The sequence below is a fragment of the Phyllopteryx taeniolatus genome, chromosome 18, assembly GCF_024500385.1.
Source record: "Phyllopteryx taeniolatus isolate TA_2022b chromosome 18, UOR_Ptae_1.2, whole genome shotgun sequence".
NCBI classification, from domain to species: domain Eukaryota; kingdom Metazoa; phylum Chordata; class Actinopteri; order Syngnathiformes; family Syngnathidae; genus Phyllopteryx; species Phyllopteryx taeniolatus.
In genome coordinates this window covers 14362736-14380583 of record NC_084519.1, presented here as the reverse complement: position 1 = coordinate 14380583, position 17848 = coordinate 14362736, and the positions used below count along the sequence as shown (strand labels likewise).

Sequence of the window (17848 nt, the reverse complement as noted above, 5' to 3'; positions counted from 1 at the left end):
AGGCGATAGAGTGTCCCGATCGGAAGATGATCATCGACGTGATAAGGTGGGAAGTGGCCCAGCTCCCGCGCCGCAAAAAAAATAAAGCATTACATTTTTTTCAGTCTGCGTGGCCCCGTACCAAATGACACCCGGACAAATGGTTGGGGACCACTGGCCTTCATTGAAGAAATGCCTCAAATAAACACCTCAATTCTCCAATCAGTGAAGAAAAAAAAAAAAAAAGGCAGACTGTAAATATCTCTTTTTTGACACTATCAGTAAGAGTTAACTGCTGAGCCATTTCCACTCTGTTGCTAACCAAAACAGCAGCATCTAGGCAAGGCAGGAAACAGTCAAATAAAACAAAGTGCAGAGACTTTTAAGTCCACAGTATTGATGATTATCTTAATGAGTTCATCGGTGGGGCAATTTGAACTCCGTGGCAAACAAAACCATTAGCACCTAATGAGAGAATTCTCTCCAATGAAACAAAAGTGTGGAGGCTTCAGCGAGTACAGTAACAAAGGCAATCTAATGACTGACGTGTGGTTGCTCCACAGTGTGGTGTGCGTGCCGTGCTTATGTTTCAGGGAGTTACGCCATTTGTTTGTTCCTTTACCATAAAAGTGGAGTTATTGAATACAATAATGCATTTGGACAAATAAAGGCCTCCCCCAATAGATGCAACCCTACATCTTTAGTTGAGGAAAGGCCAGAATTTACTCGGTAGTTATTTCCATAATTCACTTCGGGGTCAATAAAGTAGTCAACTTCCTGGAAATAAATTTATGGAAAAATGGTTTATCTACAACAACAACAAAAAAGCTACTGACCGTGGAGGTTGAATCTTGAATCTCTCAAAGACCTCAGGATAAAGAAGCGGGAACACCACCATCTCCTTCAGGGACTGGATGTGATTCCCGAGGCCACCCACCTGGTCGAATCTCACCTGAAGGAGAGCATGCCATTTTTTAGAAAATGACAACCACAACCGCCGTCTCATGTGGGAGATGACTCGACTCACTGAGGTGTCGAGGTTCATGGGGTCCACATCAGCCAGACTAGCACCCACTTTTGTCCTATCACGCAGGACGCCGCTCGCCAAGTCCTCCGCCGTCAAGTTCATGGGCAGACATCTGCGAGATAAAGTCGTTGGTCCACAGAGTCCTTTTGACGAGTATTTTAATGCATTTTTCTTTTAGTTCTCATAACTGATAACCAAAAAAATATACAGTGAAAATGCAAAAAATACTAACACTAACCCTGAGCTTTGTCTCAACTTGCCTTCCCTTTTTCAGTTGGTTCTGGTATTCATGTTTTTCTGGACCAAATTTGGCACTCAAAATCCAAACCTCACATGGAAACCAGAACAAGACAAAAGATCTGAGCATCTCACCTGTTCCTGGCCCGAGTCATGCTCTTGCTTTTCCTCCTCTCAAAGCGCTCCTCATCAGAGGACGAGGTTGTGTCGCTGCTGTGGATGGCGTGTTTCTTTATTCTTAAAAAAAAAAAAAAAAAAGTGCAACTAAAGTCATTAAGTTGGGTTTTAATTGTTAAGGGAAGCTAACATAGCATTTAGCACCACTCACTCACCGTATATGGCTTCTTCTTGCTGGCGATCTGTGGGTGTCAAAGAGTGTGGGGTTGCTTTGCTTCCTGTTCACTGGTTCTAAGGACACAAAATGAGATTGATTCCTTTCCTTTACGGAAAAAAAGCCGCAATGAAAAGCGTGTTGGCTACCAATCGGGGGTGCCTCGTATCTTTGCACAGTCTTGCGCTGCCTCAGGTTGTACGGCCTGTCATTTCCCTCCCCCGCTTCCTCCGCTTCATCCCCTTCGTCATCCTCATCCTCGGCGTCCTCCTCCTCTTCCTCCCCGTGAGATTCTGCTCATTTTCAAAACATGTTCCCATCATGACTCGGCCGATTAATAAAGATCTGCCTGCGTGAGTCAGGAACTTACCTTCTGTGCCTTCCTCCTCTTCCTCCTGCGTTTTACTCATGACTTTGTGGTGCGCGGGCAGGCTGAACGTGTTGCGGCGCATGGACTTCCTCCGCTTCACCCGAGAGTACATGTCCATGTTTTCCTGAAAGAAAATCGGTTCACAGTGACTGACTGTTTGTTCTAGAACAGTGGTTGAAAAAAAACAAATGCTCTTCAAGTCACCACTATAATAAGCAACAGAATTGAATTCAAATTCAAAGTTCAAAACAACTAAACTGTACTTGTGCAGTGATTCTTTCACGTACCACTAGAGGGTGGTCGCACACCACCAGTGGTACTTGTACCACATTTTTGAGAATCACTGATCTAGAACTTTAGGGAAAAGGCCGGCTTTTTTTTTTTTTTTTTTTTTTTTTTAAAACCTGTACCTCCTCTGTGTCTCTGGTCCACATGCGGAGACGCTCCACCTCACGGTTCTGCCTGATGCTGCTGATGTTGTCCATCTCCTGAAGGACAGCCTCAGCAGTGCTGCACAAATATCAAACAACAACGTGATGGACTGAAGGCTAGGACGAGGGAGATTCTTGGAGGCCTGAGTTAGCCAAGACCAAGTCTTTAGGTACTTGTCTTGGGAATTGGAAAGTTTCATAGCAGCTTGGACTGAAATGGTGGAAGTTACAAACCAAGAAGGGGGGACTGAGAATACGCAAAATATCAACAGCAAGGTAATGGCAGCAAGGTGTAGTAGTGGCTAAAACGTCTGCCTCACAATCGAGAGGTCCCAGGTTTGAATCCTGTGTCAAGTTGGCATTTTTTCTCCGTGATTGTGTGGGTTTTTGTTTGTGTACTTCGCCGCACACATTCCCAAAAACATGTATGTCGACTTAATTGAAGAATCTTAATTTTTTTTACAGGTGTCAATGCAAGTGTGAATGCTTGTTTGTCTCAATGTGCCCAGTAATTGGCTTCCTCTGACCCAAAATCAGCTGGGATGCGCTCCCAATGAGGACAAGCGCTATAGAAAATGGATGGATGTGTATGCGAAACACACACAGACGTATGCTTGTACACCTATAAACACACTATGCTATGTGATTGTTGCGTGTCAAAATTAGTCTCAAGTTAATCTTCAGGATAGAAGGGTCCGAAAGTGGACCCAAAATGAGACATGGGTCCGTATATATTGGTTCGCTGATTGGCAAGAGCAAAATGAGGACGCCAGACCGCTTACCTGTTGACCAGCTGGTCAAACAGCAGGCTCTGGTTGAGGTGTGCAAACTGGCTCTTCCTCACACGGCAACTCCTCTTCAGCTCCACGTGGCCGTTCATGCGCGAGTGGTCGCCCTGGCCCAGCTCCTCCTTCCGGTGGCCCATGTGGCCTGTATACGCAAAACAGAAAACCAATTAAATAAGAAATTCTCTCTCTGGTGTTGTGTTTTTAGGTTTAATGCCCCGTGTGATATTACCGTGCCCGTTTTGCATGATACGAGATGACAACCTAGAAATGATAAACAAGATTTGTTTTAGGCTTGCTGCACTGATTTGATGGTGCAATACTCACAAAAGGTTAGGGATATTGTGCTTAGGTGTGAAACATCTAAACGGCATAATCCAGAACAGGTGTTTGATCCATGAATGGACCAGTACATTTCCTGGTCCAATTAAAATTAGTATTTAAACGGTCCTTTTTATCATGCTGTTCACATTTTGACATTTATGAGATCAAGACTTATTAATTGATCAACAGTACGTCACCATTTCGAGGCTTCAAAGAGGAAGTGGCCACTAAACTTAAAGTGTCATCACTCAGGTCGCAACAGACACACGGAGACTGGAAGAGTGACAGAAAGGCATACAAGAGGACGTCCTTGGAAATGTATGGAGTCAATTCATGGATCAAACTCCTGAGGTGATTTTTGACATTCAGCTCCTTGTAAGAGAAGAGTAAGTTATGAAGAAGGTACTGAAACATTTGCCATGAACAGCTGGACATGTGCATTCCAAGGTTTAGAAAAGGTCAAATTAAGTTCACCTGTCAAGGTTACTGTGCATTTTAGGTTCATCCTGAAATTTCACCCAAAGGACGTATATCCCTAACTTTTTGTGAGTCGTGTAGGAGTTGCTACACACAGTAACACAGTAAGATAACATTAAGCAGGCTGACCTGGTGCGGTAGGTGGGAATGTCCCAGCTAACCCTCTGGCCTTTGGTCTGGGGCGAGGGCGAAGTGTCGCTGGAGCTGGGCTCCGACGTCATCTCCCTGTGGGGACGCTTGGCAGGCGGGCTGAGCCGCGGACTGCTCACGTCACTACTCATCTCCTTCTGGTCCAGTACGACAATGACGTTAACAAAACGGTGAGGGAAAAAAATTGCCCTTTGACACTAGTTTGCCATAAACATAAAACAATTCAATGAAAAACATTAAGTACAGCTGTAACAGAGTGCCTTCTTGCACCACGTGACCACATATTCTTACGCCACCCAGCAAACTAGGTCAGAAATTCAAACATTTCTCGCTTTCAGATTTGATCTTACATTTAGTTATAGGCGTGAACAACATGACAACCATAGCTGTTGAAGGGTGAAAAAAAAAAAAAAAAAAAGCAATTGTGAAACCATTTTGAGAACTGTTTATTTGATACAGGGCTCCCCAGTTTACGAGAGTTCCGTTCCTACAGTGGCGAAGTAACCCGAATTTGTACTTAAGTCAGAACGCACCACAAGTGTTTTTTCACTTGCTCTCTCGTGTTTTTCTGTCTCTCTTTCTACTACTAATGACAGGAAAAATGATTGACGATGATTTTGTTGCACAACCTTGCATAAACCCTTTGAGGCAATCACAATTTCTGTAACTCTCAAATGAGACTTCTGCCCCTGTCAACAGGTATCTTGGTCCACTCCCCGTGAGCAAACCGCTCCAGTTGTCAAGTTTGAAGGGGGCCTTCTCCAGACCGCAAGTTTCAGCTCTTTTTGTTCAGGGGCTGCTTTTCTACATCTGGCACAGGCTGTCTTTAATCTGTTCAGGGTACAAAGAAATCGCAATACTATCAAGGCATTCTGGAGAGTAATGTGCTGCCTAGTGTCCAAAAGTTTGGTCTCTGTCGCAGCCCGTAGGCCATGGGTCTCCAACTGGATAATCATTGTGTCTGGGTGTACAGTATGTCTCTTTTTAGGATAATGTCAAGTGGTAACACAGGAAGTTGTGTATTTGTTTACTATTAAGACTTTTTCTTTCTATCTCACCCTCTTGAGTGTGTTTCTATAGGCCTCTTTGGAAAGTCAAATCTCCTAACCTTTATACCACCTTTCCTCTTACACTTTGTGGAATGTCATGGGTCAGGGACAGATGAAGACACAGGAAAGTACAGTACTGTTTGTTTGTAAATGAATTTGACTTCACTTTTGCCAACTGTCATCGAGCCACGGAAAGTATTGCTGACCCAAGTCTCTAGGGTGCTTTCTTTTCTTTTTCTTTACGACCTTTTTCTGTCAATCAAAATTCTATCCCTTGCACATTTCTCTTTATATATTTTGAGTTTACTGTTGTTTTTTTCTGTACAGATAGTCATGTTATTCTTACAATTATTGAAGCTATTTTTATGTTCTGTTGGTTTAAAAGTGATACATGCAGATGTGCACATTTTGCATTATGTTATCATGAAGCTAGCGCACTTTCATTATTTAATCCCCTGTTTTACGTGTTAGCTTTACAGTCAACTTCAACTGGGAGTGACAAACCACTTGAAGCAAGCACCGTACTCTTATTTGGAGAATTGCTCATTATCTGTTGTAATGCACAAAGCAGCTAGGGGGGAATTGTACCACAAAGACTTGATATTGTACTGATTTTGGTGGCGAGGTATTGCAATACTTCTTTAGTACCGTTATACCATGCAACCCTAATTATGATTCTCGCGTGTGTTTCTTCCTCTTTCTTTCTGTAGAGTATGTCTCTATGTAGGAGGATGTCAAATGGTAACTCAGTTTTGTTTAACATTTCACTTGTCTTTGTTTTTTCTGTCTCCCCTTTTGTGTCTCTGTCACTCATTCTGTCTGTGCAGTATGACAGTCTTCATGATGTCAAGTGATAACTGAGAAAGTTGAGTAATTGTTTCCAGTCTTTTTTCATTGTTTCATTATCTCTCTTGTGTGAGTGTTTCTATGTCTGCCTTCTTTTCCTTTCTGGAGGATGAGGTCAAGTGGTAACTCGATAAGGTTTGTTGTTGTTTAGATTCAGTGTCCTCTTGTCTTTCATTGTTATTTCCCCTTTCGCCTCTGATGTTTCTATGTCACAATCATTCTGGCTGTACATTATGTCTCTCTTTATGATGTCAAGTGGTAACTCCTGATTTGTGCAGACTACTTGGTGTTCTCTCTCCCTCTGTTCTCTTTACATTGTGACACAAAAAGGCTGCCAGTCAGCTTTGAGGTCACAGAATTGAACTAAAGCTCGACTGAATTTATTTGATCATTTTTACTAGCATTAAATTAAAAGGGTTTATTGTCCAATAATGCTAATCTATAGTATTACCACCGTAAAGTTCGCCAAGTTCAGACTTGGTCTATACGGGACGCGAGCCAGCCAACTGTTGTGATCCCTTCCCCCACAACAAGGCTAACCTGCCGGGCTAGTCTTAGCTCCAACTCCGCTCGCGCTTTAACCCCCACATAAAAGTGTTCAATGCTTCCACAAAGGGTTACGCGTGTCAGTGGTGAGACCCGTCCAACAAAGCCCGTGGTGGGGTTCGCGCGAGGGGTCCAACCGGGCGGGCAAACGCGAGGCGAAGTCACCCGGGTCCAACTGCCAAACACAAAGGGAACTCAACTTGAAGCTACCAGCTAACGTGACTAGCCTCCGCTTCGAACGCGTTTTAATGAGGCTCGCTGTTAATGACAGGCGTACGGACCACGGGGTCTTGGTGTTCGCTTGTGTGTCACCGTAGCCCGGCAGGTGTCAAGCCCGGCCCTGGTGTCATATCGCCGGGGAACGACGCGAGAGTGGCTCCCTCCCAGGCCACGGCTACAACTACAACTAGCGGCGGCGGCTGTGCTAGCTCTCCGGGGGGAGAGAGAGGGAGAAGGGGAAAAAAATAAAAAATTAAAAAAGAGGAAACCGGCTTACATGTTCGTCGGAGTTGCGCTCGTTCCTCGACGACGAGCGGGTCCTGGAGGAGATGAAGTGGCCGCTGCCCGGCCGCGAGCTGTTACGAGTGTTCACCATGTTGAGTCTCGCTCGAAAGGCTTCCAAACCGGCTCCAAACACTGGCTCAAAGAGCACAGCACCGAGGCGCCATTTCTCTCTCTCTCTCTCTCGCTCTCTCTCTCTCTCTCGCTCGCTCGCTAGCTCACTTGCTCTCTCTCTCTCTCCCTCTTCTGTGTTTTATCTCTCTCTCTCCCTTTCTTTCTGTCTGTACAGGACACTATGTTTCTCTTTCGGATGATGTCAATTTAATGTCTTTCAAGTCCCTCTAAAGTGAAAATAAGTGTCTTCTAAGCGGAACGGAAGATGAATGAATGAATTTGACACAGCACAGTGAAGAGTGTTGTTAACAACCCTGCCAAATTTGAGTGATTAAAACAATCGGCAAGTACATATAAAATGAGATTTCAAAATCATAATTTTTTTTTTTTTTTTTAAAGATAAATAAAGCCATTATCTCCGCTCTCAGACGCTGTGGGTGTGTCCGGTGAATGCCCAGAAACCACTGTCCCGTTTACCTGTCTCCTGTCAATCAAATACCGCTGCTACGAGCTTGGGAAAAAACGGATGCTGCTTCGTCTAGCATCTTTATTACGACTAAACATAACTACATGTTTGAAAATATATCCAATTAAAGCTGGAGTTTACATGCTGGTCTTTTAGTGACTCTGAGAGCTAAAAAGAGCTTTATTAAATGGACTCGCATAATAACTAACACTGATATCATGATAACCAATTATACATTATTTGTGCACTCACAGTCTCGCCACTCTGCACTACTTACATATCTGTTGTTGGCCAATACTGGCCACTCATGTGCTTGAGAAGTATCTGCACCATTTGCACAATTTACATTGTTCCAGATTATCGCACTACTAGTCACTTTAAACTGCATACATTTCTTGAAGTGTCTGCGCCATTTGCAGAATGGTCACTGTACCAGACTATTGTTCTATTAGTCATTTCAAACTGCTCAGAATTGCTGGAGAACTCTGCATCATTTGCACAATTGTCCAAAAAACAAAAAAAGTATCAGCATTACCACATTAGTGGTAACCTTTTATTGCTCAGTGACTGTGTTTTTATGTTTCTATGTCTCAAAAGTATTCACAGTCAATTGACTGTTGTCGTACTAGTAGAGCGGCCCTAACGAACCGGAGACAAATTCCTTGCGTGTTTTTGACATACTTGGCAAATAAAGATGATTCTGATTTTGATTTTACAGCTCAGAATTCATTGCGGCTTTGTCATCCTGAAAGGGTGATCCCTTCATCTGGGATCCCTTTTCAAGCTTTCATGTTTCTCTCCCAAATGTGTTTTGGTTTTTTTCTTTGTTTTTGTTTTTTTTACCCTTGCTGTGATAGGAGGTTTAGACCAGATATGTCATTGATCATTGTGAAATGTTGGCCTGCGAAATCCTTCGAGACTCTTGTAATTACGAGCTATACAAATGAACAACTATATCCCACCGTGTTGCCGTGGCGCTTTTCCACGCTGCAACAATGATGTGCTCTAAAGCGTTGTACTATGACACTGACTTTTTTTGTTTTGCGTTTCCTCCCTCCCCCTTTTTAGTGTTTCTGTCTCTCTCCCTTTCTTTGTGTCTGTACATTATGTCTCTCTTTATGATGATGTCAAGCGGTAACTCAAGAAGTTTTATTATCATTTAATCATTAAACTTTCATTTTTTCTCTTTCTACTCCTGTTGTGTAATCTGCCTCGCTCCCTTTCTATCTGTACATTATGTACTTCTTTATGATGATGAAGTGGTAACTCAGGAAGCTTTCTTAGAGAGGGTCTTCTTCTTTTCCTTTCGGTTTGTCCCTTTAGGGGTCGCCACAGTGCGTCATCCTTTTCCATGTAAGCCTATTTCCTGCATCCTCCTCTTGAACACCAACTGCCCTCATGTCTTCCCTCACGACATCCATCAACCTTCTCTTTGGTCTTCCTCTCGTTCTCTTGCCTGGCAGCTCCATCCTCATCATCCTTCTACCAATATACTCAATATTTCGCCTCTGGACGTGTCCAAACCATCGAAGTCTGCTCTCTCTAACTTTGTCTCCAAAACATCGAACCTCGGCTGTCCCTCTGATGAGCTCATTCCTAATTTTATCCAACCTGGTCACTCCGAGAGCGAACCTCAACATCTTCATTTCCGCCACCTCCAGCTCTGCTTCCTGTTGTCTCTTCAGTGCCACTGTCTCTATTCCGTACATCATGGCTGGCCTCACCACTGTTTTATAAACTTTGCCCTTCATCCTAGCAGACATACTTCTGTCACATAACACACCTGACACCTTCCTCCACCCGTTCCAACCTGCTTGGACCTGTTTCTTCACTTCCTGATCACACTCACCATTGCTCTAGACGGTTGACAACAAGTATTTAAAGTCCTCCACCCTTGTTATCTCTTCTCCCTGTAGCCTCACTCTTTCCCCACCACCCCTCTCATTCATGCACATATATTCGGTTTTGATTTGGCTAATCTTCATTCCTCTGCTTTCCAGTCCATGCCGCCATCTTTCTAACCGTTCCTCCACCTGCTCCCTGCTTTCACTGCAGATCACAATGTCATCTGCAAACATCAAGGTCCACAGGGATTCCAGTTTAACTTCATCTGTCAGCCTATCCATCACCACTGCAAACAGGAAGGGGCTCAGGGCTGATCCCTGATGCAGTCCCACCTCCACCTTAAATTTGTCTGTTCTGCTGCCCTCATACATGTCCTGCATTATTCTAACATACTTCTCTGCCACTCCAGACTTCCGCATGCAGTACCACAGTTCCTCTCTGGGTACTCTGTCATAGGCTTTCTCTAGATCTACAAAGACACAATGTAGCTCCTTCTGACCTTCTCTGTACTTCTCCATCAACATCCTCAAGGCAAATAATGCATCTGTGGTACTCTTTCTAGGCATGAAACCATACTGTTGCTAGCAAATACTTCTGATAAAGCGATACAAAAAAAAAAAAAAACTCCCTCTCACTTGGTGTGTCTCTCTTATTTCAGTACAGGATGGCCCGATAATCAAGTGACAACTCAAAATGTTATGTCATTATTTATGGTTACACTCTTGTAGGGGATTAAAATACACAATTACATTAAGTAAATAATGGCTTTTTTCATTGTTTTTTTCTCTCTTTCTCCCATCTTGCATTTGTGTATACCCATTTTGTGTTCGTTTTTATGTCTTTCTCCCTTTGCATACAATATGTCTCTCTTTAAGACAATGTTAAGTGGTAAGTCTCTTTGTCTTGCATTTTTTTATGTGTCTCTCGTTCTCTCTTTAGAATGATGTCAAGTGATGATTACTGACTTGTTTTGATGGTTTTTTGATTATCTATCTATCTATCTATCTATCTATCTATCTATCTATCTATCTATCTATCTATCTATCTATCTATCTATCTATCTATCTCATCTATAACAGTTGTCAATCATGCATACTACACTACTGTAAACTGCAATGGTTGTTTATTGTATTGGGCAATGATAAAACAGCAATACAATTAAAGGTTCATAACTGGCAATTAGTCGAGAGTGTCATTTGCACCATGTTAATCGTTCAAAAATTGCATCTCTTTCAATTGTTGTACCCATTATTTACATTCTGAACCTTTACTTATATTCCTAATTTTTTTTTGTAAACAATTATATGACATAAAAAGCTCGTTTCATCTCACTATGTATCTTGAGCTTCCAAGCGTTTGACACCAGATGAACAGAAAACAAACCTCATTGCGACACGACCGGCCAATTTCCGGCGGATGCGTCAGAGAGCTGCTGCCGTAAATTAATCCAGTCACCTGCAGATGTTTTAGCCGCGGATTTGCCGTTAAAACACACACACATACTGGTAAATTATTATTTTACCTTAGTTACCTTTTCTTAAAATGTTGTTTTGTTGACGTTAGTTAAATCTTTACAGTGCCGTGTTGATTTTGTTGCGTCACTCTCGCCCACGTTCGTTATCAATGATAACCTACGATGTTCATCAATACTATTATAGACCTTTTTAAAACATTCATCGTTGAGAAATGTTGAAACCCGTTAAAAATACTGTCCCAAGACAAGATAAATGACGCATTAAAGTCACTTAAATGTGTTCTAAATAGCCTTCCTTGATGCTTGTCTTGTATGCTTTTTGTTTTCAGATGGACAAGGCAAGACGACATGATACACAATGACACCGAGGATGATGACAATTGGTAAGGAAAACGCTTGTTTTCGTCAAACCACAACACAGGAACAGTTAGATTCCAATTTTGTGGAGATTCTATTTTTGTGGGGCACTATACACTACCAGTCCCAAGTTTGAAAACACTTTCTCATGCTGTTGAATGGAACATTGTCTTAAAACTTTTGACTTATGTGTCCAACATAATATCACACAATTATGGCACTAAAGTTTAATAGTGTAGTTTTTGCCTCATATAAAATATTGTATCGAAAAGGGTTGCCAGCGATGACAACGAAGAGGAGGCTCCGATGAGGTGTAGCTTCTCTGTGGAAGACCTCCTGGACGAGGTGGAGAAGATCTGTTATGACGCCTCGGGAACATCCAAGGTCAGTAATGAATTTTTCAATTTATTATTGCTGTATAATCATACAGCGATTAAGGGCCACACACACATAAATATGACTTTTTCCTTTAGTCTACTATTCAGGTATTACAACTTTTTGCATTATATATCGCAGTCTAATTCTTCTGAACTTTATTTTCATTTTCGTAAAAAAAAATATAACGTGTTTCATATACGTATTTTGTAAAATGTTCACTTTTTTCTCATCAAAGTCTTTTTCTTGGTCATATTTGAACTTTATCCTCGTGAAGTTAAGATTCTCTACCCTTGCAATAGTTGGATTGTTTTTTCAATATTTATCCTTTTTTACTAATGGAATGGTTTCTTAATTCTCGCAAAATTATAGCTATTTTGTCATAAATTTACAATATTTTTGTCCCCCCAAAAAGATGTAGAATTTTCTTCTCATATAGTTCCTCTGAAGTTTTCTTCTGAACTTGTCGTAAAAAAAAAAGTCTCTACTGTGGTAATATTCCCAAATTTTGAAAGATATTTCTAATTTGTATTTTTTATTTTTTTTATTTAAATTTTTTTACTTTTTTCCCCTGTAAATGTACTTTTTGTTGTTGTATTAGAGCTTTATAGGGTTGGAAAATTGTGATTTTGTTCTCATTATATTTCCTTTTTATTCTCATAAAATTGTCGTTTATTCTGGTAATCCTTTGTTGAATTCAATGTTTTTTCCCATCATAATTCTCATTTTTCTCACGTGAAATTGCAGGTTCAGTTGTCATTTTTCTCTCTCGTAATATTTCAACTGCATTATCATATTATTACTTTGACTTACGACTATTATCGTGGAGCAAAATTGTGACTTTATTCTTGTAATTCTATGACTTGTTCTCATTTGTGACGCGTGTAGTTTGTTAAACAACTCGCACACGTTTTTCACTAGGTGGAGATGGTGGTGCGTCTCTGGAAGGACGGCTTCACCGTCAACGACCAGGAGTTCCGCAGCTACTCAGTCCCTGCAAACCAGGAGTTCCTGGATGCCATCAAAAGGGGGCGAGTTTCATTATTAGCACAATTTCTAAAGATAACTTCAAGTTAGTATTCTCATGAGTGTTGTGATGTTCAATACAGGGAACTTCCGGCAGAGTGGGAGAGCCGAGCAGAGGAGGAGGAACTGGAGGTCAACGTGGAGGATCTGACGGAGGAAGAGTACGTTCCCAGGAAGAAGGTTTTCCACCCTTTCAGCGGGCGAGGATACCGGCTCGGCAGGTGAGGGGGCGATTAAGTCTTTATATTATAGCGAAAACAGTAAGATTGATGGTAAATAATAATCCCGGGTGTCATTAAAACGTCATGTATTAGATTTTACTAAATGGAGCCAGCCCTTCATTATCCTTAAAAATGACAATTCATCTTTCAATCTGCCTTTCAGAGGTCCAAAGGTCCTAAAAATGCCACATTGTGTCGAACCAGGTAACAAGAAAAGCAATTAAGTTAAAATGAATACAAAAAATCAATACATTTGAATACTAAATCATAATTACAAAACATTGCGATACAATATTGAGCGCAAATCGGTCACATTTCGTGACGCAGAGGTCTTGAATTTGATGTCAGGGCACATACAAACAAACAACCATTCGCACTCACATTCACACCTACGGACAATTTAGAGTTGTCAATTAACCTACCATGCATGTTTTTGGGATGTGGGAGGAAACCGGAGTGCCCGGAGAAAACCCACGCAGGCAAGGGGAGTACATGCAAACTCCACAAAGGCGGGGCCGGGATTTGAACCCCGGTCCTCAGAACTGTGAGGCAGACGCTCTAACTAGTCGCCCACCGTGCCGCCATATAGGAAACAATATAAATTAATCCTAATAAGATGGAAGTGGCCTAAATAAAATGACCTGAATAAAATAAAATAACAAAAATCATCATTCGATGGATATTGATAATACTGGTATTCATTTTTTTATTTCATAAACACTTCAGAATCAGATTTGTGTGTATATATTTTTATGCATGCTTTAGGGATTATTTTTTAATTTGAAAATCTTTAAAAACATTTCTATTTTATTTCTCTAAATCTGTTTGTATTATTTTTTTAAAATTATGAATAATTCAATTTAGTCTTTAACAGGGCCGATAATTCGATTTCATATTTCATATTCGTATTTCCATAAAAAGAGGGTTTCTCATTTTGCACCCCTTGGCTATTCTACTACTTTCCACAAGATGTCACTCACAATCCAAACAATCTAAGCGGGTCACGTCGTCACTCCCACCGTCATCATCCATTTTTAAAATAAAGATTTCATCTGCCACACGTTTAATCTGTGGTCTGTGTCGGTGCTGCAGCGTGGCGCCCCGAGTGGTGGCCCGCTCGCCGTCGGTGCACGACGACGGCGAATCTCCCCCCATCCCCATGGTAACCCTGGACCACGCCCTGCCGGTCACCTCACTGCAGCTCTGGTTGGCCGACGGCCGCAGGCTGGTGCAGCGCTTCAACCTATCGCATCGGTGCGTATACACATCGCTAGCAAACAAACACACACAAAAAAAACAACAACAACAACAGCGTTAATCTGCAAGTTTGGTTTAATCTCCGGACCTAAAAGACTCCTGCTCGTTTAGATTATGTAATGCTAGTCTGTCGCGCTAAACATAATCTGAGATGGAGTGCGTCTATCAAATCCCAGCAGGGGGATGCGTTGCGTAACCCCCGATGCAGCGTTTATGTAATGGGGGCGAGGAGCTCAAGGATGGAGAGAGCCTCCGACCTTCGCCAGCCTCCAGTGTGTGCAGGAGACCACCGGTGCTCATGAATAATAGAGACCCCCTTCGCTCAAATGGGGAGAAAGCACAGGACGAGCTGTCACTCCTCCCCCAAAGGAAATAATGCAAGTAGAAATCACTTGTTCCAGGGTCACTTTATAATAATTGTAGCATTCTTCAAAATTATACGAGTAAATTAACCCCTGTAAATTACTCTTCATTTTTTGTAAAAAATAGGACCTTTTTTTTCTCGTGAAATGACTTTTTTCCCCCTCATTGTATTACAGTTTTTTTTCCTGATAACCTTACATTTTTCCTCATATTATCACCTATTCTCGTGAAATTCAGACTTTTTTCTCCTTAAATTATAACTCTTTTTCTCGTGACTTTTTTTCTGCATAATAATTCAGACTCTTATTCGCTTGAAATGGAAGATTTTGAAAATGAATCCTTTTTGGGGGGGGGGGGGGGGAATTCCAGGTTTTTCTAGTGAAATTATGACTTTTTTTTTTGAAAATAACTTTTTTCCTTTTTTTTCCAGACATTTATTCTCTTAAAACTCAAAATTTTTTTCCAAAAATTATGAAGCTTTATAAAGTTACGACAAAGAAAATATCCATCCATCCATTTTCAACACCGCTTATCCTGATTAGGGTCGCGGGCCACTAGAGCCTATCCCAACTGACTTCGGGCGAAAGGCAGACTACACCCTGAACTGGTCGCCAGTCAGTCGCAGGGCACATATAGATACGGACAACCATTCACACTCACGTTCACACGGTAACTGAGTGGGAACTGAACCCACGCTGCCTGCACCATAGTCAGGCGAGTGTACCGTTACGCCATCAGTGACGCACAAAAGAAAATATTTTCTCTTTTATTCTCCAATTTTTTTTTTCTTGTTTCTTAAAACCGACTCACTTATGAATTTTACGACTAACTTGTTAGTTTTGTTCCCCATCCTATTCTCATTTTTTTCATAAAGTTCGTAATTTTTCATTTTATTCTGATCTATAATATTCTGATAAATTTTTTTCCCATAATATTACTATTTTAATTTATTTTCATTCAAAATTACAGCTATGACTTTTACTCTTGTAAAATGCCGACTTTTAATTCTCGTAATATTTAGACTTAATTCCTTTAAAATGACGTCTTTTTTCCTCATATTACATTTTTTTTTTAAGAAAAAATAAAAATAAAATAAAAATAACTCCTCCTCCGTCAGATTATAAAATATATTTTTTTTCCTCAGTTGGTTTCCAAATTGTGCGTCAGGGGGCGTTTCCCTCGCTTTGGCGTCAAACATGACCGAGTGCCTTTTGCGACCATTTACGCCCTAACTCCCGTCTTCCCCTGCTCAGGATCGTAGACGTTCACGACTTTGTGTCGCGCTGCCAGAGGAGCTGCCCGCCTTTCGTCTTGACCACGTCGCTTCCCGTGCGGGAGCTCCACGACAAAGAGCTGAGCCTCGAAGCGGCGGACTTGGCCAACGCCGTCATCGTCCAGCGGCCCCTCAACACTCATGCCCCCTTTGCGCCATAATCCACGTTTCGTTCACCTTAGATATACATACTTACATACACTCTAATATTAAACAGCACCAAAACAAAACAGTCTTCCCAAACTGTGATCGCCATTTTTATGCACTTTTTCAAAGCCGGACACATCTTGCGTTTTGAGGTTTACATTGAATGTTTGCCTTGGTTTTTAGACGTCTGCTCATTTTTGAATGTATCATGTTATGTGCCTGCATCCTTTCCATCCAATACATGTATTTAAAAAAAGTAAAACTCAAAAGCTTTTCTTTTTTTGCCTTTTTAGCTACATGCTGCTTACAGTTTAGGGCCATAGCCTACCGTTTGGGTACCAAGCGCCATAACCTTGTATACCTTACCTTTTGAGTATCAAAAGCCATACCCTAAAGTTCGGGTACCAAGAACCATACCCTGTTTGGTTATTTAAGCATTGTATTGTTGGAAACGAACAACTGTACCCTTGGGTACAAAAACAAATGACCCTGCATTTCAGGTTTCTATAGCCATACCTAAACGTTAGGCTACCAACCACGCAGCAACCTCTTGTTACGGTACCAAGCACGATATCCAAAATACAGAGCTTTGCCTTCCAAGGGCCGTACCATAACAATTAGGTAGAAAGGGCCATACACTACTACAAGCGCCGTACATTACCGCTTGGTAATATACCAAAAAAACTACTCCAATGCTTGGGTGCGAAGAGCTGTACCCGAATGTTCAGACACTGAACCCGTACCCTTTTATACCAAAGGCAGTACCCTACCATTGGGTGCCAAAATCCGTACACTACTGTTTGGCTACTAAGAAGGACCTTACACTTTTGGGTGTCATGTACCCTACCCTTGGATACAAAGGATTACACCCAAACATTTTGGAACCAAATAGTTTACCCTAAAGGTCAAGTACCAAGTTCTGTACCCTTTAGTACGAATAGGCATACCCTAATACCAAAGGTAGTGAGTACCCTAATGTTTGGGTACCAAAATCTGTATCCTTCCGTTTGCTATACCCTACCGTATCCTTCCGTTTGCTATACCCTACCAAAAAGGTACTAAGAGCCATAGCCTATCATTGGGTACCAAATGGCGTCATTAATGCTAAAAATTTGCTACATGCTGCTACTGTCTCCTTGAATATATGAATTTTAGTTGTTATCTAATAAATTGTATTGCCTACAGTCATGGCCAGAAACACTGGGGTGCCAATGTTTTTAGCCATGACTCTATATATGTAGTTTTAGCCAAAAACATTGGCACCCCAGGGGTGCTATACGATACTACTATATCCCAACTCCTGTTCTATTGTGTCATTGCATATTTATTATCACTCCAAATTTTGCAACATTTGGGGTGTTCTCCTTCCCAAGGAGATGACGACCACTACCGCGTGATGAGATCGGCCGAACGAGTTTGACGAATCCTGAGGACGTTCCGTCGTCTGGCTTCATCAAAACTGCCCGCAGGAATGGGAATGGGGGTTGTTTCCCTGCTTGAACGAGGAATCTTGTGAGCGTGGACTCCTTCCCCTCACCCCCCCTTTTTCCCGGCATTCTCCTGGGCCGAACGCTATTATCCGTCGTCAATATTTTAAAGCCGTCAGAAGAGCGTGCGCACGAGACGGGATTAGCGGATGTGAATGGTCAAGGTCAGGACAGCGGCAGTGTGGTGAACATTCTAATTCTTCAGACTTTCACACTGATGCACTTTGCAGCATTCCGATCTGAATTTTGGGTTAAGGGGCTCAAGGGGCGATGGAGAAGAGAGATTCGGAAAAAGGGAAAGAAAAACGCACATTTTTTTGTGATACATATTTCGTAAGTAAAAGCATACCCCCGTTAATGCGGGTCATATGGCGGAAGGATCACTCGTGT

At 41.8% G+C, this 17848-nt stretch overlaps 2 protein-coding genes across 4 annotated transcripts in view; one reads left to right on the top strand and one right to left on the bottom strand.

The window, feature by feature from the left end:
• atad2b (ATPase family AAA domain containing 2B) overlaps nt 1-7262 on the bottom strand; it is a 58633-nt gene extending 51371 nt beyond the window's left edge. For 2 of the 3 annotated variants that reach the window (XM_061754873.1, XM_061754874.1), the window contains exons 1-11: nt 7049-7262; nt 4091-4248; nt 3393-3424; nt 3158-3305; nt 2355-2454; nt 1945-2068; nt 1724-1867; nt 1576-1651; nt 1379-1480; nt 1007-1118; nt 816-931 (exon numbers count right to left, since the gene is read on the bottom strand). In XM_061754873.1, the coding sequence (XP_061610857.1) occupies nt 816-931; nt 1007-1118; nt 1379-1480; nt 1576-1651; nt 1724-1867; nt 1945-2068; nt 2355-2454; nt 3158-3305; nt 3393-3424; nt 4091-4248; nt 7049-7147 (1211 nt within the window). In that variant the 5' untranslated portion in view covers nt 7148-7262. The remainder of the gene's footprint in view (nt 1-815; nt 932-1006; nt 1119-1378; nt 1481-1575; nt 1652-1723; nt 1868-1944; nt 2069-2354; nt 2455-3157; nt 3306-3392; nt 3425-4090; nt 4249-7048) is intronic. The other variant, XM_061754875.1, reaches the window with a different exon arrangement.
• Nucleotides 7263-10839: 3577 nt separating this feature from the next.
• ubxn2a (UBX domain protein 2A) lies at nt 10840-16067 on the top strand. Its single transcript, XM_061754795.1, has 7 exons — nt 10840-10983; nt 11282-11335; nt 11582-11693; nt 12606-12715; nt 12794-12931; nt 14024-14185; nt 15805-16067. The coding sequence occupies exons 2-7, from the start codon at nt 11301-11303 to the stop codon at nt 15983-15985; spliced, it is 738 nt and encodes a 245-aa protein (XP_061610779.1). The 5' UTR covers nt 10840-10983; nt 11282-11300; the 3' UTR covers nt 15986-16067.
• Nucleotides 16068-17848: the final 1781 nt, after the last annotated feature.

Excerpts from the sequence above, each read along its gene's own strand:
- ubxn2a (XM_061754795.1), top strand. The coding sequence starts at position 11,301 with ATGATACACAATGACACCGAGGATGATGACAATTG. Across the intron at positions 11,336-11,581 it reads ACCGAGGATGATGACAATTG|GGTTGCCAGCGATGACAACG; the intron begins GTAAGGAAAACG and ends TGTATCGAAAAG. Across the intron at positions 12,716-12,793 it reads CTGGATGCCATCAAAAGGGG|GGAACTTCCGGCAGAGTGGG; the intron begins GCGAGTTTCATT and ends TGTTCAATACAG.